Raw genomic sequence first — 19,758 nt, 5'->3', positions numbered from 1 at the left:
GCTCCGCTTGCCACTGTGCTGCAGGGAATGACAGGTTCAATTTAGCTGGACACAAGCACAGAAATGAGTTGCTGAAATCCACTTAACATTCAGAGACCTTGCCATCTTTAGCCAGACTCGTGTACTGGAAGTCTCAATGCCTTGATTTTCCAAAACCCAAAGACACAATAATGAGCGCCATTGTGCCCACCGCCTGATGAGAACTTAGTGGGAGAGAATGGGGAATTATCACGCAGTCCTGGCTACCAAGCAGAAATGATGGAGGGTTACAGAAAGAGTTTTGGGTGTCAAGGATGAGCAAGAAATGCTGTTTGTCTCGGGTTCTGTAGATCTCAAGTTGGAAATATAATGATTTCTATGCTGAAATCCAAAAGGACACTTACCATACACATTGAAAATTTTAAACAAGCTTCTGATAACTTGGCCCTATCAGCTTGTTTGTCTATAATAGCACCAGGTACTAGACATAAGTAGAAACTTAGATTAATGGATCACCATGTAACACTTGAGGGCACGGCCAGTCCTGGACTTGCTTTGTGTTAATTTCCCCTGGATGATTAAAAGCGCATTTCATCTGGGAGGGGTCAACAATATAAGATTGTTAGCAGGATTCACTATATTATGCATTAAAATGCTTAGCATATAGTTGAGTACAATTTTTAAAATTGATAAATGCCAGTTATATTTGACTGCAAAGAAAATGAAAAGGAGCTTTGGTTATACGCATTCCTCATATACTCTAGTAATAGCAAAGACGTCTCTGTCTCACTATCAGGGATGAAACGTGTGTGTTAATGGTAAACTCATATCCTGAGTTTATATTGATATGGACATCCTTTAAGTGCTAGGGAGATGCACAAGGGAAAAATGCATGCCTTTCATGGAGAAAAACGAGAAAAAGAGAGGGGCGTGGTTTTGAGCTCAGCCTGTGGATGGGAAAGTAATGCTATGTGAAGAAGGAATCCTGGAAAACTGAAAAACTTGAGTTGGACTTCAGTGTAGGCAGTGCTTCTCACCCATTCTGTCAATCATGCGTGATGGATGACTGACTGGATCACACCATTATTAGTGAGACTAAGTTTTCTGTTCTTTATTTGAAACACTCCCAAGTGAAAAACAGCAACAACACACACACCTCATTTATATACCCCCATGAGAAAACCAGGTAGATTTTCCCAACGGTGAATGCTTTTGACTAACATACTTCTAAGTGTAAAAACATCTTTGTTGTGCATCCTAAGAGCTGGTGTGGTGACTGCTCCATTAACTAAAGGTCACAGTCAAGCAGTGTATCCTCTGTAATATGAGCAATATGAAGTATATGTACAATAGAAGGATCTGCTTGGTACCTGTGGAATATCTGGTCCCATCTCCAAGTATCTGTATGTACTATAGCAGGATGTTTAGGGAAGGCCTCTCCTATGCCAGGCTGGTCCCATCTCCAAGTATCTGTATGTACTGTAGCAGGATGTTTAGGGGAGGCCTCTCCTATGCCAGGCTGGGCCAGTCTCCAAGTATCTGTATGTACTGTAGCAGGATGTTTAGGGGAGGCCTCTCCTATGCCAGGCTGGGCCAGTCTCCAAGCATCCTCACCTACAGCATAAGAGCTTCTTGTGGTGTGATGGGCTGCCTTAGATGGATTCACTCACTTCTTTACCTGACCAAGGTACACAGGGAAGCTGCAGGTGTCAGCCACTCGCTGCTATTCTGGGAAACAGAAAACATGAGTTCCTCTTCTCCAGGATTTCCAGGCCAATGGCAGAGACAGCATATTCACAAATGAATGCTCCCTGGATTTGTGCACAAGCATCCAGGAATTTGGGCAGAGAGGTAGTCTAACACCCTCAGAGCCTTGTTTCTTTCTGAGGGGGCTGCATTCCTGCCAGGAGCTGTGTAAGGCTCAGGGAGACTGCTTTTATCTTTCCATATTCAGCAAGGTGAGCTTCTCCTCTATACCGAGAAATGCCACAGTAAAGTCTAGTGTGGGCTTTTCCGGGCTCTTCCAAAAGAGTTACCTCCTTAGAGCAGCCTACGGCTGTGAGCATCTTTTCCTTTCTTTGGCTGACTTTCTAAAACTGCACTAAGCAGTACTTAAACAGAATTGAATTCTATTAAAAGCCTATACATTTTCGTTATGCTGAACTATATAGTGGCTTGTGATTACACTTTGCCTTTGAGATTACTAAATATTCAAACTTCCTAAACATCAAGCCTCTTGCCACCTCAGAGAAAAGAAGTTTCCATGATTCGCTCAACTTCCATCCCTTTGGGTAATATACATATTGTCAGAAGTTGAAAAAGTGGATTAAAATTTTGAACAAAAAGCAAATTCAGCTCTTCAGGTCTTTTCGTGAAAAATACCCAAGAGCTGTTTATTTTAAATAACAATATTACTCTCAAATGCAAACACATAAAAATAAGCAGATTCAAGGGGACTCTGGAAACTCCTTTAGTTTCTCTAATCCTATTTGTCCTTGACTGGAAAGTGGAGCTAACCTACTTATGGGAAGTACAAATCAAAGGACGTGACATTGATGGAAAGGCCTAATTTAGCATAATAGGCACAGTGGATACTAAAACTAAACAAAAACAGGGAGTTTCCACCCCTTCTGGTGGGCTGAAGACTTTCAAGCTTTAGTGAAACTTCTAATACAGGAAAATTCCAGCCATCTCTGCCTTTGCATGGCACAGGGGACAAGCTGATCAAGTTACAGACATTCAAACATCATGGCAAGTTTGAGTGACTTCATTGAGAACTCTTTCTAATTCTCATGGAATAGTCTATCTCTGAATATAACGGTTGTATGATGCTGGAGGTGGTGCTAATAATGTTGGTGGTGCTGATGATAGTTGTCGTGGTGATGAGGAAGGAGGAGGTGATGCTGCTGCTGCTGATAGTCATGCTGATGGTCGTGGTGATGAGGATTGAGGAGGTGATGCTGGTAGTGATCATGGTGATAACAATGATAAGAACAGTATTTTAGAGTGTTCATTCTCAGTTGGACAATATTTTAGGATTGTGTACATTCACTTATTTAAATCTTGCAGTAATATGGAATAATACAGCAAGGAACTGTAACCCTCAATACATCATTATCACCACCTCAGATTTTTAATGTCTTCACTAAGTTGCCAGCTGATTGAGAAATTTCTCTACGTTCCACAGATGAGATGTTAGGTGAATGAAAAGCTGGGGTCTGAACTCAAGTAACTGATGAAAATCTGTGATCCTACCTAATTTGTATTTGGAACACAGAAGAAAAAAATGAGGACCTAATTTCCAGTTTAGACCCGGGCATGTTATTATATGTTGACAACTTAGAAAACGATAGTAAAAAACAACTCTTAAAAACATCTTAAAATAATTCTGAAGTATTTTTAATCAAGGAAAACTGTGTACCCCAAATATAAAGTAGAGTTTCATCGTACCCACTGTAATTGAAGCAAACGCCCTTGGTCTGCAGATCCAGTGACCGAGCTGCCTCTTCCCTTCATCTCGGCCTCTGAGTTTCTAGAGAGTAGTGGAGCTCTAAGCTGAGATATTTTAAGACTCAGTGATCTATAATTCCTGCCTCTATTCCCCTCCACCACGTCTCTTTCCAGGTACAGTAAAAGACTTCCTTTCCTCACTGTACCTGGCTACTATACAAATGAAACTACCTATACACTTTGAGGTCTTTTAGATAGGCCCGTTGGAGGGCTAGCCCAACTTCATCATTCGATGTCCCCACTTAGCTGGAAGAAGCCAGCTAAGCCATCACTCAACTCCACCCCATCAACTAGGTTTACCCCTTCAGAAGGGAGAATCTTAGAGTAGCATAAAGTTCCATTAAGGGAAAGTTCCTTCTGCTTAAGAGAATGGAATCTCTGGCCTGGGTGAAACCTAACATTCCAGTTGGTCCAGGTCAATCACCTGGCCAAAGAACCAAACCTAGGTAGGCAGGCTCACAGGAAACCATGCTAAAGGTATGAGCTGAATCACTTTGGGTTTAATAGGAGACTGTACTTTTGCCTCCCAGAACCCCAGCTCACGAGGGCAGTCACTGTGAGCCACTGCGAGGCCCAGCCAGGTCTGCCCATCCTCCTGAAGCCTGGGGTGGAAAGACACAACTTTCCCTTTCTCTGTCTTTTTTTATTTAGATGTTACCCAGAATCTAGGTATGTTTTTCTGATATTTTGGGCTTCTTTACTTTTTCTCCAAAGTCCCCCTCCCCTCCATGTTGCTCCCTGAAGTCCACACTGGCTTAAACAGTACGGCATCCTTCCTCTGTACTTCTACCCTCCACCTCCAGGCAGTCGCTGAGACTGATAGCTCACCTGTCCTGGGAGTTTTACTTTTCAACTCTAAAATTGTCCTTGAGCTTAAAAATAAAACAGTATTGGGCTTTAGAACGGCTTACAAGTTACTGAATAATGAGGCTTAACAATTTCATGGGGACAAAAGATGGTGGCACGAGCTGTACAAGTTCGGATTCTAGAAATTCTGGGAATGTGAAGACAGTTAAAAATATCTGACAGTGTCCGGTATCCTTGCCACCATGTCCTCACAGAACCCCTTTCTAGCTTGTGCTTGGCAGTTATCAGTGAGGAAGAGCCCAATATGACATGAAGCCACCCTTGGCATTGTTGGGTTTGTTGTCTGCAGAACTGAAATCTGCCTAGCAGCCAATTATGCTCCACAAGAAGTCCATTGTTAACAAATTGATTAAAGTGACATAAAGCAATAGAGGAAGTATCACAGTAAGGACAAAAACTCTGTCCAGGGTCAACTAATTTCTAAACGAGGCAGAAAGCACATTCAGTTTCCCTTAATGTAACACATTCTGGATGGTGCAGCGGGCCCTAGCAGGATGTGCTCACAAGTTCTGGTCCTTTCACGGGTTCTACAACTTCCTCTGCTATCGGTCAACCCAGAACCTGCTGAGCTGAACAGGAAATGGGCAATATTGTGTTTCATAGGACATCACAGGGGAATGAGGATTCTTTCCCCCTGTTCTCACAGCAAAAAAAGCAGTAGAATCCTGGATCCAACTCACAGCGAGGCACTTGTCCTGTTGGGTTTCGATTAGATGTTCGCATTGTTTCCAGCCTAGAAGATCTTGTGTATTAGGATAAAATATATTTTCATCTAAGTTGGCTTTATTTTTCCTTTGAAAATATAGCACCACATGTATGGCAAATTCTGGGAAGTTAAATATAGTTTTTATAAAGGCTTTTTCAGATTTATTAGCTAGATAGATGATAGATAGATAGATGATAGATAGATAGATAGATAGATAGATAGATAGATAGATAGATAGATAGATAGACAGATAGATAGATATCATATATGTTGAATACCCATGGAAGCCAGAAGAGGGCATTTGATCCCTAGAACTGTTATTACATATATATTAGCTGTCATATATATGTGTTGGGATTCAAACTCTGGTCCTCTGGAAGAGCAGTCAGTACTCATAACCACTCAACCATCTCTCTAGCCTCAAATAATGCAATTTTTATAACAATTCGCTAGACACAAATTCTGTGTGAGATGTATACAGCCACACATGCTACAGTGAGGTTGCTGTTTTCTGTGTTGATCTTTTTCAGGTCCTGTGACTGTAACTATCCGTCCTGTGGTTTCATGAGTACAGCAGTGATGTCCTGTACTAAAGACAACATTTCACAACACTGGTTGTATCCTTCAGTTCCTAAATTCTTTTTGCCTCCTCTTTCACAATAGGGCTGGGAGTTCACACTCCACTCCATATTGAAGGGTAACTGGCAGCTTACAGACGCTTGGCCAAGGGAATCATTCTCTTTGGGGGAGTGGTCACTTGTAGATCACCCATGTTCCAGTGGATAGCTCCATGCCCATGTATATATGAGCAGCATTAAATTGACTTAGTGAGTTATAAAATAAAATAAAGAGGCATGAAGTTGGAAGGAGTATGTCAGGAGAGATCTAGGGAGAGCTCAAGAGGGAACTGGGAAATAGATATGATACCTAATTGTATACATATATGAAATTCTCAGCAGATAAATTAAGAAAAAAAACCCAAAGGTTAAATTCTTGCATTCTTGGGGTTCCACTGTCATAACAGAACCTCTTGTTTGCACAGATACTGTAAGACTTTAACCAGTGTATTTCACAGTCAAGAACAGAGCCTGGCACATAGGAGGTCATCTTTAAATCTCTGTCCAGGAGATGAACATCATTTTCACAAAGAACTGCTCAGTTACTTTTTCTAGAAATCCTGTCCTTATTAAGGGTTCATTTGTTAAAGCAAGTGGCCCCTGAGAGCCGCTGTGTGAGTACAAAATGCCCTAATGAGCTATGAAGGCCAGCCTTTGAAGATGATAAGGAAATTCTAACAGGAGAAGCACCACGCATCACATTAAATCACCCCCCCCCCCCCGCGAAAGTTCATTCCTAGGGGTTCATTTCAATGAAAGTCTTCCATTGGACCAGAAGTCAATTCCTCTACTCTGGGAAATGGGAATGGGTATAGCAGTAATGGAGCTTGAGGCTTTTCATCTTCCCGAGTCATTAACATGCAAATCAGGTTGGAGAGCCCTCATACAGGTCTCTGGCACAGTGGGACCAACACAGCACTCACATCCATCGGTGGTCCTCACTTCCATGTGCACCAGGTCTGCCTCCTTATCCAGTCCGGACACCGACCTGGGGAAGAAAGGGAGAAACAGGTTGAGTGAAGCCATGGGAAGTCCCAGAAGTGTGAATGGTTTTAGAGACTGTCACCTGCAGTGGTCACAACACATGTAGACATCATTCTTAGAGTGGTGTCAGTTGAGTCAATGCCTCTTGAAAGAGTCTAAGTCTGAATCTCTGTCCTTGACCCGTCTACCACTTTGTACCTTCTAAGAGAATTTTTTTCTTGATTCTCCCTTCATCATCATCTTCTCAATCATAACATTTTCCCCCTTGTCCTAGGAATTGAAAGTAGAGCCCTGTGCTTGCTCATGACAGGCAGGCACTCCATGACTGAGCTGTATCTTCAACCCATGACATTACTGAATAGTCACATTCTTGCTAGCCCTGTGTATTACACATAGATCCCCATTTTCCTGCCCTGTTCTGTTTGCCTCAAGGCCTGCCAGCCCCCTACCATCTGATTCTGCCTGCCCTTCTTTCTTCCTTTTTTACAAACAAGAGTGGTTTTGGAATTTTTGTTGTTGTTGTTTGGCTACAAGCACTCAAAAGATACGATGACCAGGATGTAGTGGCATTTTATTTGTATTTTAATAAATAAAACTTGCCTGAGGATCAGAGAGTAAAACAGTCCCACTGGTCAGCCTTACAGACCAGGCAGTGGTAACACATACCTTCAATCCCAGTAGCCACACTAGTTGCATTAGAAACTGGGTTGTACTTGCCTTTAATCCCAGTGGTGCATACCTTTAATCCCAGGCCCAGAAAAGATTATAAAATGGCAGGAGACAGCTCAGTCTCATTCTGAGATTCCTGGAGGCAGAATTGCCATTTTTGGACTGAGGTCCAGGTAAGGGTCAGCTCACTGCTTTGCCTTTCTGGTCTTTAGGCTGATTCCCAATATCAATTTGAGTTTTTATTAATCACGCTTCACCAGCATAAAAAAATTATTCTGGTGAGTAGGTTGCCAGTAGCTAGAAGCATGTCAATTAAGAGTCTGTATTGCTGGACATTGGGACTTTGAAACCCCCAGACTGTATTAATAATAATAAAGTCAACCTTGTGTCAGGGGGTGGAGCCATCAACTAGTTGAGAGGAATTAGCCATAGAGTGTATGAAGGAGGCAGAAAGATGCATAGAGAGATGCACAGAAAGGAGTGGGGAGGGACATAGAGATTCCACAGTCTTTTTAGGTTTAGGACGCGTGGAGAGATGCTCTCTTTCTGGGTCTCCAGCCAAAAAGGAAGGCCAGCTCGTTGCTTCTCAGCCCCTCTGAGCTAGCAGATTTTCATCCCAACGTCTGACTCCTGAGTCTTTACTACTAAATAGAATGATAGAGACTTAGTTAAGAACTACATTTGGTGGCCACAGTAGGGCCAGTGCTGAAGGGACTGAAGTCCCACCAGGCTTGAAATATCAGGGGGCTGAAGACAGTAGTTAAAATATCTGTAGAATCAGGTGCAGCAGCTGTGCTGGAGATGAAACAAGTCTGTATGGATGCTCTTTACAGACCCTTCTCAGGGAACACCTGGGCAACTGTCGCCTACCTTAGATGTCCAGGTTAGTAGTAGACACAGAAACCAAGCTGCAAGGATCAAGACACACACTGAAAAATGCATGCACTGCGGAGCACAGAAGCATGTCTCCAGTATGTCCTAACTCACAGGGTCCGCAGGACGTGACCATCACAGGTGACATTTCTAGGAAGAGCCCCACTGCTGTTCTTATCAATGGCTCTATTCGGTGATAGCTGGCGAGCTCCCAGTTTAAACATCTCAACAGTTCTAATTTTTTTTCAGGCATAGCAAGTAAGAAAAGTGCATTAGGAAGTGACTGTTGGTTAATAGACAGATTTTCTAGCTGATATTGAGATAGTAAGAGAAGCAGAAAACACGACAGACAGACAGACCTAAAACTCAAAAGTTTATCTTGACATCACTAAACCCCATGCTTCCCAAGAGCCCTTGGAGTCACTGAATTACAGCTTCATTAGCTGTCTGACATCCACAACGAGGGCTGCGACGGTGAAAAAAGATGCAGGGACTTTGATGACCCACAGTCTTGGTTTGCAAATGACATAAATTAGAGAAAATTAAATTATTTTTGTTGATTTAAATACAACAATCAAGTCTTAGAAGGCCAAACTTCAGTTATCTGAAACATTTACTGCTGTGAAATACTTCTTTTTCCCCCCAAAGCTAAACAACGTAACGGGCTGCTCCCCCACTGACAGATGCTATACTCCTTTATTGTTGTGATTGTTGTTTTATTTACCTCATTGGATCCTAACAGTAAGTCTCGAATGTAAGTACTGCAGACATCGTGTCTCATTATTTGACTGGAGGGGAAACTGAGGCATGGAGAACTTCCTCATCTCAGATCACATAAGGAACAGATCAGAAGTTGAAAGATGGCCTCACTTCTGTAAGGGCCATTCCAATGGGCTATTTATCTCTTCCCTAGCTAGTTCTGTGCCCCTTCTCCTGACAAGTCCCCCCTCCTTCCCAATCCACCTGGCCAAAACTCACAGCAGCCCTTCCTTTTCTGCTTAAGGAACAGGTCTCTCTCTGTTCTAGCAGCATTCAGGCCCCAGTGGTTCAACAAATTGGCCACTCACGAGCACTCCAGTAGAGTTCAGAAACTCACATGAGGCTTCCTGCCTAGATTGGTGAAGTCAAAATCAATGAGAGTGGATCTACAAAATCAGAGTTCATTTGTTTTGTTTTTTAAAGCACTCAGAGGATTTCCACAGGTAACCATTCCGGAACACCCTAAATCCCTAAATAAGGTTCTTTGGAACAACCTTAGCTATGATCCCCGGTCCAAATCCAGTACAAACTTCTAGGGCCTGCTTTGGCTGTATGTCAGCATTAGTCTCGGGGGTCTCAGCTTGACACAGTCGACATCTATTTGTAAGCAGTTCTGCAGGAGTGGGGTCTGCACTGTGCTTTGCAGACTGTTTACAGCATTTCTAGCCTCTACTAGACACAGCAGCATCTTTGCAGTTGTGACAACCAAGAAATGATTCTAGATTACGTGAACATCTCCTGGTGGGAGATAAACTCACTCCTAGTGGAAAGTCCCTGCCTTCGCTAAACACACTTCATTACTGCTTGGACTCTGTGGCACCCCTGCTCACAAGGCAGCAAAACTAATCTCTTGGATCTGCATTTCCTCACCTGGTGCAAACAGTAGTGCTTTAGCAAAGCCTGTAAACTACTGTGATTTTGGAGCACGGCATCTCACCAGGAAATTAGCTTACACCAAACAGACACCATCAGGCCCCTATCCTTAAAGCTCCGAGCCCCACTCCAGAAACTCAATGTAAACTATATTCCAACAACAACAACCAAAAAACCCAACAAAGTAAACATATCCAATGAGGTCTGTTGGGGGGTGAGGGAGGGTGGCTGAGCAAGGGATGCTTGTGTGGCAATGTGTAGGGACGTGCACGATAACAATGACAAATGCTAATGAGTGCAGAGAACATTCAGTATCGGGCTTTGCGTTTGGTATTCATAAGCATTATCTTAATTAATCGTTGCAATGAGTTTTTAAAGAAAGTATCATTCATCTAATTTTCCTCTGAGGCAAAGAGGATAATAAGAGAGATTAAGTGATGTGCCTGGAGTCACATGGTGATGACTATTCACAGATGCGGAGAGCACGTGAGTCGTGGGCACTATCTTACGCAGAAACGCTGGTCTCGTTTAACCCTTGTACCAACTCTAGGAGTTGGGAATTGATCTTCTCCTCTATTTAAAGATGGCACAATCGGGCATTGAGAGCTTAAGCAACTTGCCTCCAGCCATCTCGGAAGCAGCAAGTATGGGGCTCAGGCCAGGCAGGTTGCTTTGAGTCGGAGCTTAACTTCTCCCATAAGCTGCTGCACCTGCTTGAGCCCAGCCACTTCTCCTAGAGTAGCTGCTCTCAACCTGTGGATTGTGGAATGTCCCTTTCACAGCGGTCACCTAAGACCATCAGAAAACACAGATATTTACATTATAATTTACAATAGTAGAAAAATTACAGTTATGAAGTAGCAATGAAAAGAATTATATGGTTGGGGTCACCATAACATGAGGAAATGTATTAAAGGGTCACAGCACTAGGAAGGTTGAGAACCATTGTCCTAGAATCAAGATTTTATCCAACATGTCCCTGTCCACAAATAGAAATTCTACATAAAGCAGCATTGTGGCGATATTCTGTCTATATCTCTCATCTTACCAAACACTGTGTTTCTCAGAGTAGGACTCTCTCATACTGATAATACTCCCTAAGAAAGGAATGTCAGAAATACATAAACAGAGCAAATAGGTCAATGGAAAGGGTAGCGGTATAGTGAGTGATTTTTGAAGTGAAAGAAGGGTGGACGGGAAGCATATTTGTGAACTGGCTTCCCTCTCGATGTCTGTGAGGATGGAGAGGTCTTCAGTGGATGAGAGCAGCAGCGGTGCTCGGGGCAATGGGAGATGGATGACAGGCGTGTGCACTCAGATGTCAACCGGGTGAATAAATGATCCTGGGATTTCTTCCACCTCCAGCATCCAAATTCCTGTATCTTCTGGGACTAACATTACAAAAACAGACCAAGGCCAATATCCACGCCAGAACAGACCACAAGAGAAACAACACTCTGTCTTTGTCGGCCTTTTGTCACATGACAAGGAAAACAGCCTAAAGGAAGATTTTGACTTATAGTTTCAATCGGTTCTTAGCTGCTCCATTGCTACAAGCCTGTGGTGACAGAGCATCATGACGGAGAAATTCCTTGTCGTAGTAGAGAAGTTCTTAGCGACTGGGCAACAGACAGAGAGAAAAGGTCTGAAGATAAGATATGCCGTCCCAAGGCACATTCCAAGTGAAGTTCTTTCTCCAACTAAGCTCCATGCCATAAAGTCCATCCAGCTCTCAATTTGTTAGTCACCTATTAGATGCCCACCTGTTCCAGTCAAGCCTTCAACTCAGGAGCTGGCAGAGGTCCTTTACAGAATGATCCAAATCAAATCACACTCCCTGTTATTAGTCTGCCACAGGGAAAAGTCTAAGGATCTCACTGAAACTGCATGGAAAAAAATTCTTGGGAGCATCAGGTGGGAAAGTAGAACTGTGCCAGGATACATTGCTACTATCACCCTGTAAACATGCCATCAGTAGTAACTGTATTTAACTGTGCTGTATTTCTGCTTTTAATTAAGATACTTTAAAGCAAAATTCCACGAAACAAAATAGAATTCGGATATTATAATCATATACAATCTGGTAAAAAGCCTTTATGAAGTTTTAAATTCCTCAACCATGAATTCCTCTGCCATGCAGCTCTCCTGAAACATAACAATCACAACTGGGAAAACTATTTTTTTAAGTAGGCCTTGTTAGTCTTCATCAAGAAGGATTCTTCCTCTCTTTGCTATCAGCTCCCAAGAACATTATGCGCATCTGTGCCAATAGGGATCTTTAATTTCCACTGCTATAAATAAGAGGAACACAACACTAAATTCATGGAGTCATGGAGGTGAGCCTGGCTAAGCAACTTAAAACCTAGCTGATGTATGGAAATGACTCTATTTTAGCTAACATTAATTTATGAGAAGAACAAGATAAACTAAGATTCCCTCTCTCCCACTGTTCTCTCTCCCCTTTTTTCAATCCTACATTTGCTTGGCTGCCTAATAATGGAAGTCAACCAGGAGAAACCACTCTATCAGATGGTTCAGCTGAGGTGCCCTCGGTCCATGCAGATGGGTCGTCTGATTTCAGTCTCTGGAAAATGACTTTTAATGAGGGCTCTTTAATAAGATACAAGTGTTCTCCTTGGGTTAAAAGGTCACGGCAGTATAAGCTTAAGTTGCCTTTGCATCCTTATCAGACAGGGTCATTGATCTCAGATTTTATTGTTGAATGATCTATCGATGGATTCAACCACAGTGTTTGTCATAGGGGAAATCATCAGTATGTTTTTGTTCAGTGAGTGATGCAAACAATTCCAGTGAGACAACCTCCGTAAGACCCTGCCTGATGCATTCTTTAATTTCCAAACAAACTTAGTCCAAAAGTAGACCCCGCTCTCCCATGCTCGAGAGATCTATCTGCCTTCTGTGTCATTCACTTTATTCTAAGAAAGGAAGATTTTAAAAAACATATAAAAACAAAAACCTAGTCAAAGCTGCATAACATGTGAAGCAGTTTCCTTTCAGGGGAATTTGGCATTAATCTGATAACAATTGATGAGCCCGGTGACGACATGGAAGATCAAGCGACATGCTGAAGGGAAGGACAGTGATTGTTCTCCCAAACTGGAAGCCTTTTCAAGTTATGAAAAAAGACCAAGGAAACAAGAACAAAGGGAACTAGGGAGCCACAGTCAAACCTCCAGAGAAGACAGGGATCTCGGCCCCTAGAACCTACACTCAGACATGACTGATAGGAGACCAGCAAGAAGGGCACACGCCTGGCAGCTTATTTTTAGCAACAGCACTCTGTGAGCGCAGTCTTCATGTCTGCTCACATAAAGTAGGTCAGACAGGAACATCTCTGGATCCATGACAGCTCACCTCAACAGGACAGTCCCCAGGAGAGCTGGACACAGCAACCTTTGAGACATCTCGGTCTAATCCAGTCCCTCATTTCGCAGGTCAAAAAGTAGCCTGTGGTTTGTATCCAATTTGGAACTCCACTCCTAGCCTCTTCATAGCACACTTGGCCATCAGGAAAGAATGGTGGGCCATGAGCCTAGGTTTTCTCTCTCTCTTTCTTTCTTTCTTTCTTTCTTTCTTTCTTTCTTTCTTCCTTCCTTCCTTCCTTCCTTCCTTCCTTCCTTCCTTTCTTTCTTTCTTTCTTTCTTTCTTTCTTTCTTTCTTTTTTGTCTATGTGGGTATAATTCTAGGGCACACATTTCTTTAGAAATAGTAGAGATATTGGAGGCGATAACCAAAGCTAAAATACTGATGGGTAAGGTCAGAATACTAATGTTTTACCAACTGATCATCTAGACATTTAAATTACAAAATCATTCCATGAAGAGTATCATAAGTGATAAATTATAATTGCAGACATGAATAGGGGTCAATGATGTTTTGATATATGTACACAATATGCAATTATTTAAATCAAGTTAATTAGCATATGCATACACTTGTCTTTTTTCCTTTGTGGTTAGACATTTAAAACTATTTCCTATTTTGTAATGTATATTATTAAGAGTTGTCACCTTCCAGGCCTGAACTTATCTCTTAAATACATACCACAACTTCCTCTCCCAGGCTCTCTACTGGGAATACAAATTCTACTACAGGCTCCAGAGTTGCTCTTTTGGATTAGCTCAGTGTCTACATCCCATGTAAGCTCCGTGTACTGCCTTTACATTAGAATTTCTGAGGGAACTGTGTAACAATTGTTCAACACCAAAGCAATGTCCCTACCTCGGGGATGCTGGTTTAGCCAAACAGGTGCAACAACTTTTCCTTCCTGATTCTCACAACAGCTGTACCATACAAGGTACTGCTGTTCTGAGCATTAGAACAGGGATGCTTGGGTGTACCTGTAGCAGGTCTGACCCAGGAGGTTGACACAGGGCCCAAGAACTTTCACTTTTAGGACATACGTAGAGAACGTGATGATGATAATATGATGTACACTTTCAAGAGCACTAAGCTGGGGCAACACGGGGGCCAGGAGCTTGGAATGAACAGAGGTGAGAACCTCGCATTAGAGCCCCAAACTCAGCTTTGGGTTGTGAAGGTCTTTCCCTTCCATGTATCAGTGATGCAGGTAAGAGCATACATTCAGATGTCAACCCAGGCTGAAGTCTTGGTCACAGAACCTCCTAACTGTGGAATCACAGACACTATATCTTATTTTCTTCCTGACTCAATTGTTTTATTAAACCATGGTGGGATTAATAATAATTATTATTATATGTTATATAATAATATCATCTCCATTGCTACATATTATATAATGTGCTATTATATTATAACTAATATTATTGTCATTTTTAGGATGGAGAGACAGTTAAGTTGGTAAAGTGCCCACCACCTACTTAAGCATAAGTTTGATCCTCAGAATCCAGGTAAAAACTGGGCGTGGAGACACATGCACATAATCCCAGTGTTCAGAATGGAGGGACAGGTGGATCCCTGGAGCTCACTGGCCAGCCAGTCTATTCTAGTCCTGTGTCCAAAACCAAACAAACAAGAAAAGGCACATGACCATTCATGAGGCATGACCGAGGTTGATCTCTGGCCTCCACAGACTACATACATGTGCACACAGCTGCACACGCACTGGCACACACTTGAGTGCCCACAGCCACACGTAAACAGAAAACAATACCCTTATGAAAAATAAGCATGTAAAATACTTTGAAGAGGGAGGCTTGTGTTAGCAGTGTTCACTGGTCAGTGCTTTCTGCTAAAGTACCTCTGTCATATCCATTTCAATTAGTAGACTATTGTGCCAGGGTGTCTACATTTTAAAATAGATCAGCTCAGTCTTTAATCAGACTTAGAGCTCAACAAAGAAATTTTCCTTTTTTTTTTCAGATGGGCAATGGAGATTTTTGAATGTTCAGCTACTCATCCGTTGATAAGATACGAAGAGAAGAAGGGAGCTGGCTTCAAACCCAGTCTTCCTCCGCTGCCAGCTTGCTGTGCTCCGTGTTGTCCTCCGTCATTATACTCTCCACAAAGATAGCCTCTACGCTGACGAAACCATGTTTTCCAGTAGTGCACAGCACAGTATCTTGTACTGCATTTAGTAAGTATCTATTGAGTAGATAAATATACATGAGTAATAACTGCCTGGCAATATGTTTGGAATGACTGTTGAAAACAATTCTGTAACACAATTAAACAGACTTCCCTCACTTAATTAATCCTTACACAATGCAGTGAATGAAGTCTTCATTTTCAATCAATATGATGCCATTTCCCCCATTTATCCTCCAAGCCATATCGGGTCTGAGGAACATCATCCTCTGTGACTTGCCTGACGAATGCGACCATGCTGTGGAAATGCCAGGCCAACGCCACCTCAGGGGCTCCCGCAGCTGAATGAACATGGCTCCTCTAGCAGACACTCTGAGGTCACAATTAGTCCTCTGCCTTGGCCAGTCTCATGCTTGCTTGTTCTAGATTAACAGAACTTTAGGTGCTGACACCCACAGCCACTTCTGCATGATACATATGTGTTCTCTGTCTGCTCTAAGGCTAGAACTCCTTCCTACCTAGAGCACACAGTCTTTCTCTAGACTTCAGAATCGGATTGAGAGATGAAAACCATGTGCCATGACACAGAGGAATTTGTCTTGAAAGTTTTAAGTTTAGAAAAGAAGGAAGCAGGAAAAGAGTATTCTATACTTTACTGTATTTAAGGAGGAGGGTTTTTCTTGGGTTCTAACTGCATTTCTTATCTGGAATACTAATTCTCTCTCTCTCTCTCTCTCTCTCTCTCTCTCTCTCTCTCTCTCTCTCTCCCCTCCCTCCTATCCTCTCTCTCCCTCCTCCATCCCGTGACCTCTTTCCTTCTCTCCTTCTTTCAGACATAGATCCACTCTCCAAAAAGATTGCTCAGGGTATCTTCAAGGCCTTCCGATGATCCTTGGGTAGCTATCTATCGCAGGCTTGCAGCTCTCTGACCAAGGGTGCTCAGAAGATATGTATAAATGTTGGGTTGTACGTATGCCCATTAGTGCATTAAATATATAAAATTAGAATTAAAAGTTGATTACTGATTTGAAGTCCTTTTGGTAAATGCCCAAGGCTGGTAGTTATCTACTTTTTGTTTGCTTTTTGAGATTTTCCTTCATACAGATTTCCACAGATGCTAGACGAGTTTACAATGGACCATCAAGGTATATAAAGGTTCCCTTTTGTCCATATCAACACTAGAAATTTGTTTGTTTCTTTTTTAATGGCTGACATTTTGACTGAAATAAGATGTAATCTCAGTGTAGGTTTGCTTTGCAGTTTTCTGATAACTTGGGACTTTGAATGGCTTTAACAGATATGATTGCACACCAATATTTATTATAATTTTATTCACAATAGCTCGGTAATGAGAGCAGCGTAGGTGCCAGACAATAAAAGAATGTTGAAGAAGAGGGTGGAGTCCTCCATCTATAAAGAAGGAATCTTCATGATCTATAAGAAAATAAATGCAACTGGAGTGAAACATTAAGCAAATTAAGCCAGTCTTAGAAAAATAATGTCTGTTTTCTCTCATTTGTGATTCCTGGATTTTTTTAATAACAAATAACAATCTCTCTCTCACTCTCTCTCTCTCTCTCTCTCTCACACACACACACACACACACACACACACACACATACACACACACTCAGATAAATGGATGGATGGATGGATGGATGGATAGATGATGATAGATAGATAGATAGATAGATAGATAGATAGATAGATAGATAGAAGTAAAATCTGTGGTATAAAAGGAGACTGAAGAGAGAAAGAAACAGGAAGGTAGAAGAGACTGAGAAAGAGGTCTGGTTCAACATGCAATATATGCTTCTAAGAAAAAATTTAAATAACTAACGTTTTCATAAAAGATATTGAAATAAAAAATCCTCATCTTACACCTCATGTAAATCTCATGTAATAGGCTAAATATTTTCATGAAGCTTTTGTCTAAGATTCATATAAAGACAAAGGTTTATATTGGGTTAAAATTTAATGTAAATCCTAACAATGAGGCACTTAGAAAATATTCATGACATAATCTAATTTACTTTAATATCTTTTAGGTTCTGGATGGTTACTCGATGTTTAGAAACAAATCCTTCATCCTAGGGAAGTACATCCATGACGTATCACACTTATCAAGAGGCCATTTCAAAAGACAAACAAGTTCAACTCCGCTGAACCTCAGCGAACCAGACCAGTGCTATGACATAAATGGCCTGTTATGAACTGAACGTTGGCCCCTGGGATCCCAGGACTGGGCTATGTGGTAACAAGTCAATAAGAACGTCTCTGTGGACTCCTGAAGCACCTTGTTACTAGGAATGCAGCTAGCAAGCCTGTAACTGAATTACTACTATGAGTGAGCACTCAGTGTGATGCCAGAGGATGCATCTGTTTATACATAGGATGCTTACAATCTAAGTAACTCCTGTGAGTAGTAACAGATTTCCCAGAAAAATTTTGTTGAATGAAACCACCTACAAAGATCTATAGCTCACAGAGGACACCTTCATTCATTAAACAGACCATTTTCAATTACAGAGATGGCATCCGTTGCAATAGTCCCTGAACTTAGACAAACAACAGTCAGCATCATTGTTTCTAACCAAATGACTTCAGAACATCCTGTCTCCAATTAAGTGATCCACTCCTATGTCTAGAAAAAGAATTTGTGGAGTGATACACTAGGAGCATATTGGGCAGGCAAAGCCCATCAGGAAAAGTGTCAGCATAGAGATTTGATGTTAGAATGTGCAGGATTAGGCAGAACACGGGGTGATGGGATCCAAGGCTTATGTTGGGAAATGATGTCCCAAAGAAGGGTATCTGGGCAGAAAGCATAAGAAGTCACTCCAGAAAAAGAGTAAGAAAGATCTTGGAGCTACTGCAGTCACCAAGACAGAAATTTATGATTTTTTATATTTATATATTTTCTAAAGTTTTACTACAGATACGTATGGGTACATAGATAGCAAGTTTTACTTACATGTCTATACATAGACAGGTACACATACAAATGCATACTTAGTTTACAGGCTGTGTATTTAAAACGTATAAAATACTGCCACCTGAAGCATGAATGACTCAGCCAGAAATAACTCACGGAGATGCTGTCACTACGCCAGTCACCAAGCAGCCCTTCATGCCCAGTGTTCAGTCAACGCCCACAAACACTTAACATGGGGAAAAACAAAGAGCAAGAACACAAACTCGGGACGAAGGCAGTGTCCACTGAAATGACCTGAACTCTTCCATGAAAGACCAGTGGAGACATTTATGATATTGGCAACGAAGTCTCTGAATTTGGATGGAGAAAAGGACCACTCTCTGACCCCTATTGCCACTATCCTGAATCTCTTCAGATTGTATCCCTCTCATTCTCAGCTACCAGATACCTACATTTGTGTAACACCACAAAGAAAACTAGGGACAGACAATGTCAAGATGGTCTAAAGCTCACACTGGTAGAGGAAATGGTTGTAAGCAGGCACCTCAGCATCTGGCACACAGAGCCTGCCATTGGGTTGCCACACAGGGTGGAGTCTTCAGAATTGAGTTACAGATACATTCAAAAAGTCACACAACACAAGTTGAGGGAAACCAGGGATGCTTTCCACATCTGGTCTCTGACGTCTGTAACTTTACAGCTTAGCAGCATCCTGACTGCCGGTCTTTATGCCTGATTGCCATGGACCATCCCCGTCTACCTCCCCTGGGCCTTAACCAAACAAATACATTAGAGAGAAGGGGGACCTCCTGTTGGTGAGGTCTGGATAGCTCACTCACCATCTCAAGGATGTGCAACCATTACCTCTTCAAGGACCGGAAGATACAGAACAGGACCTGTGCTGTTGAAGGAGCTCCTGACAGGTGACACCAGCACTTGGTAGCTGGCGGGTCACAGCCACATCAATGTCTAATGTCAACAAACACTGTCGTTCCCATTACACAGAAGTTCATGCATGAAGCTGAGTCCCTAGAGTCCCTTCAGCAGGTTACCACAGAGCTGGAGCTCATACCTGGCTCTGCACACTAAGCTCACTGCTCTTGGGGCTGAGCTCTTGGGGCTGAGCTCTTGAGTCTCTCTCTCAGAGAAACCACAAGGCCACATAATTAGATGCAAGATGATGTGGTACTAGCTGGAAGTGCTGGAAGTACTCAGAGAGTTAATTAAAAAGGCAAAGGGCATTAAGGAGACAGCTTGGGAGGGTGGGTGGGGAGGACAGTTTGAGGAAGTTCTACAGAAGGAAGAGCAAAGAAGCAGGTGTATTTATAGACTAATAATGTGCAAAGGGGGAAAATGTGTCGCCTTGGGCGATTCTCATCAAGTTCATGGATGTTGCCAATTACTGTGGTAACGTTTTTAATTGTATCTCAGCTCTAAAGAGAATAAAACCCGAATTT

General features: G+C 42.1%; 1 protein-coding gene across 1 annotated transcript in view; it reads right to left on the bottom strand.

Moving 5' to 3' along the window:
• Sorcs3 (sortilin related VPS10 domain containing receptor 3) overlaps positions 1–19,758 on the bottom strand; it is a 648,362-nt gene that overhangs the window by 156,196 nt on the left and 472,408 nt on the right. Inside the window, exon 6 of the mRNA XM_075974355.1 lies at positions 6,603–6,667. Coding sequence (XP_075830470.1) covers positions 6,603–6,667 — 65 coding nt within the window. The remainder of the gene's footprint in view (positions 1–6,602; positions 6,668–19,758) is intronic.

The sequence above is a fragment of the Microtus pennsylvanicus genome, chromosome 5 (assembly GCF_037038515.1).
Source record: "Microtus pennsylvanicus isolate mMicPen1 chromosome 5, mMicPen1.hap1, whole genome shotgun sequence".
Taxonomy (NCBI): Eukaryota; Metazoa; Chordata; class Mammalia; order Rodentia; family Cricetidae; genus Microtus; species Microtus pennsylvanicus.
This window is presented reverse-complemented; position numbering and strand designations above follow the sequence as displayed.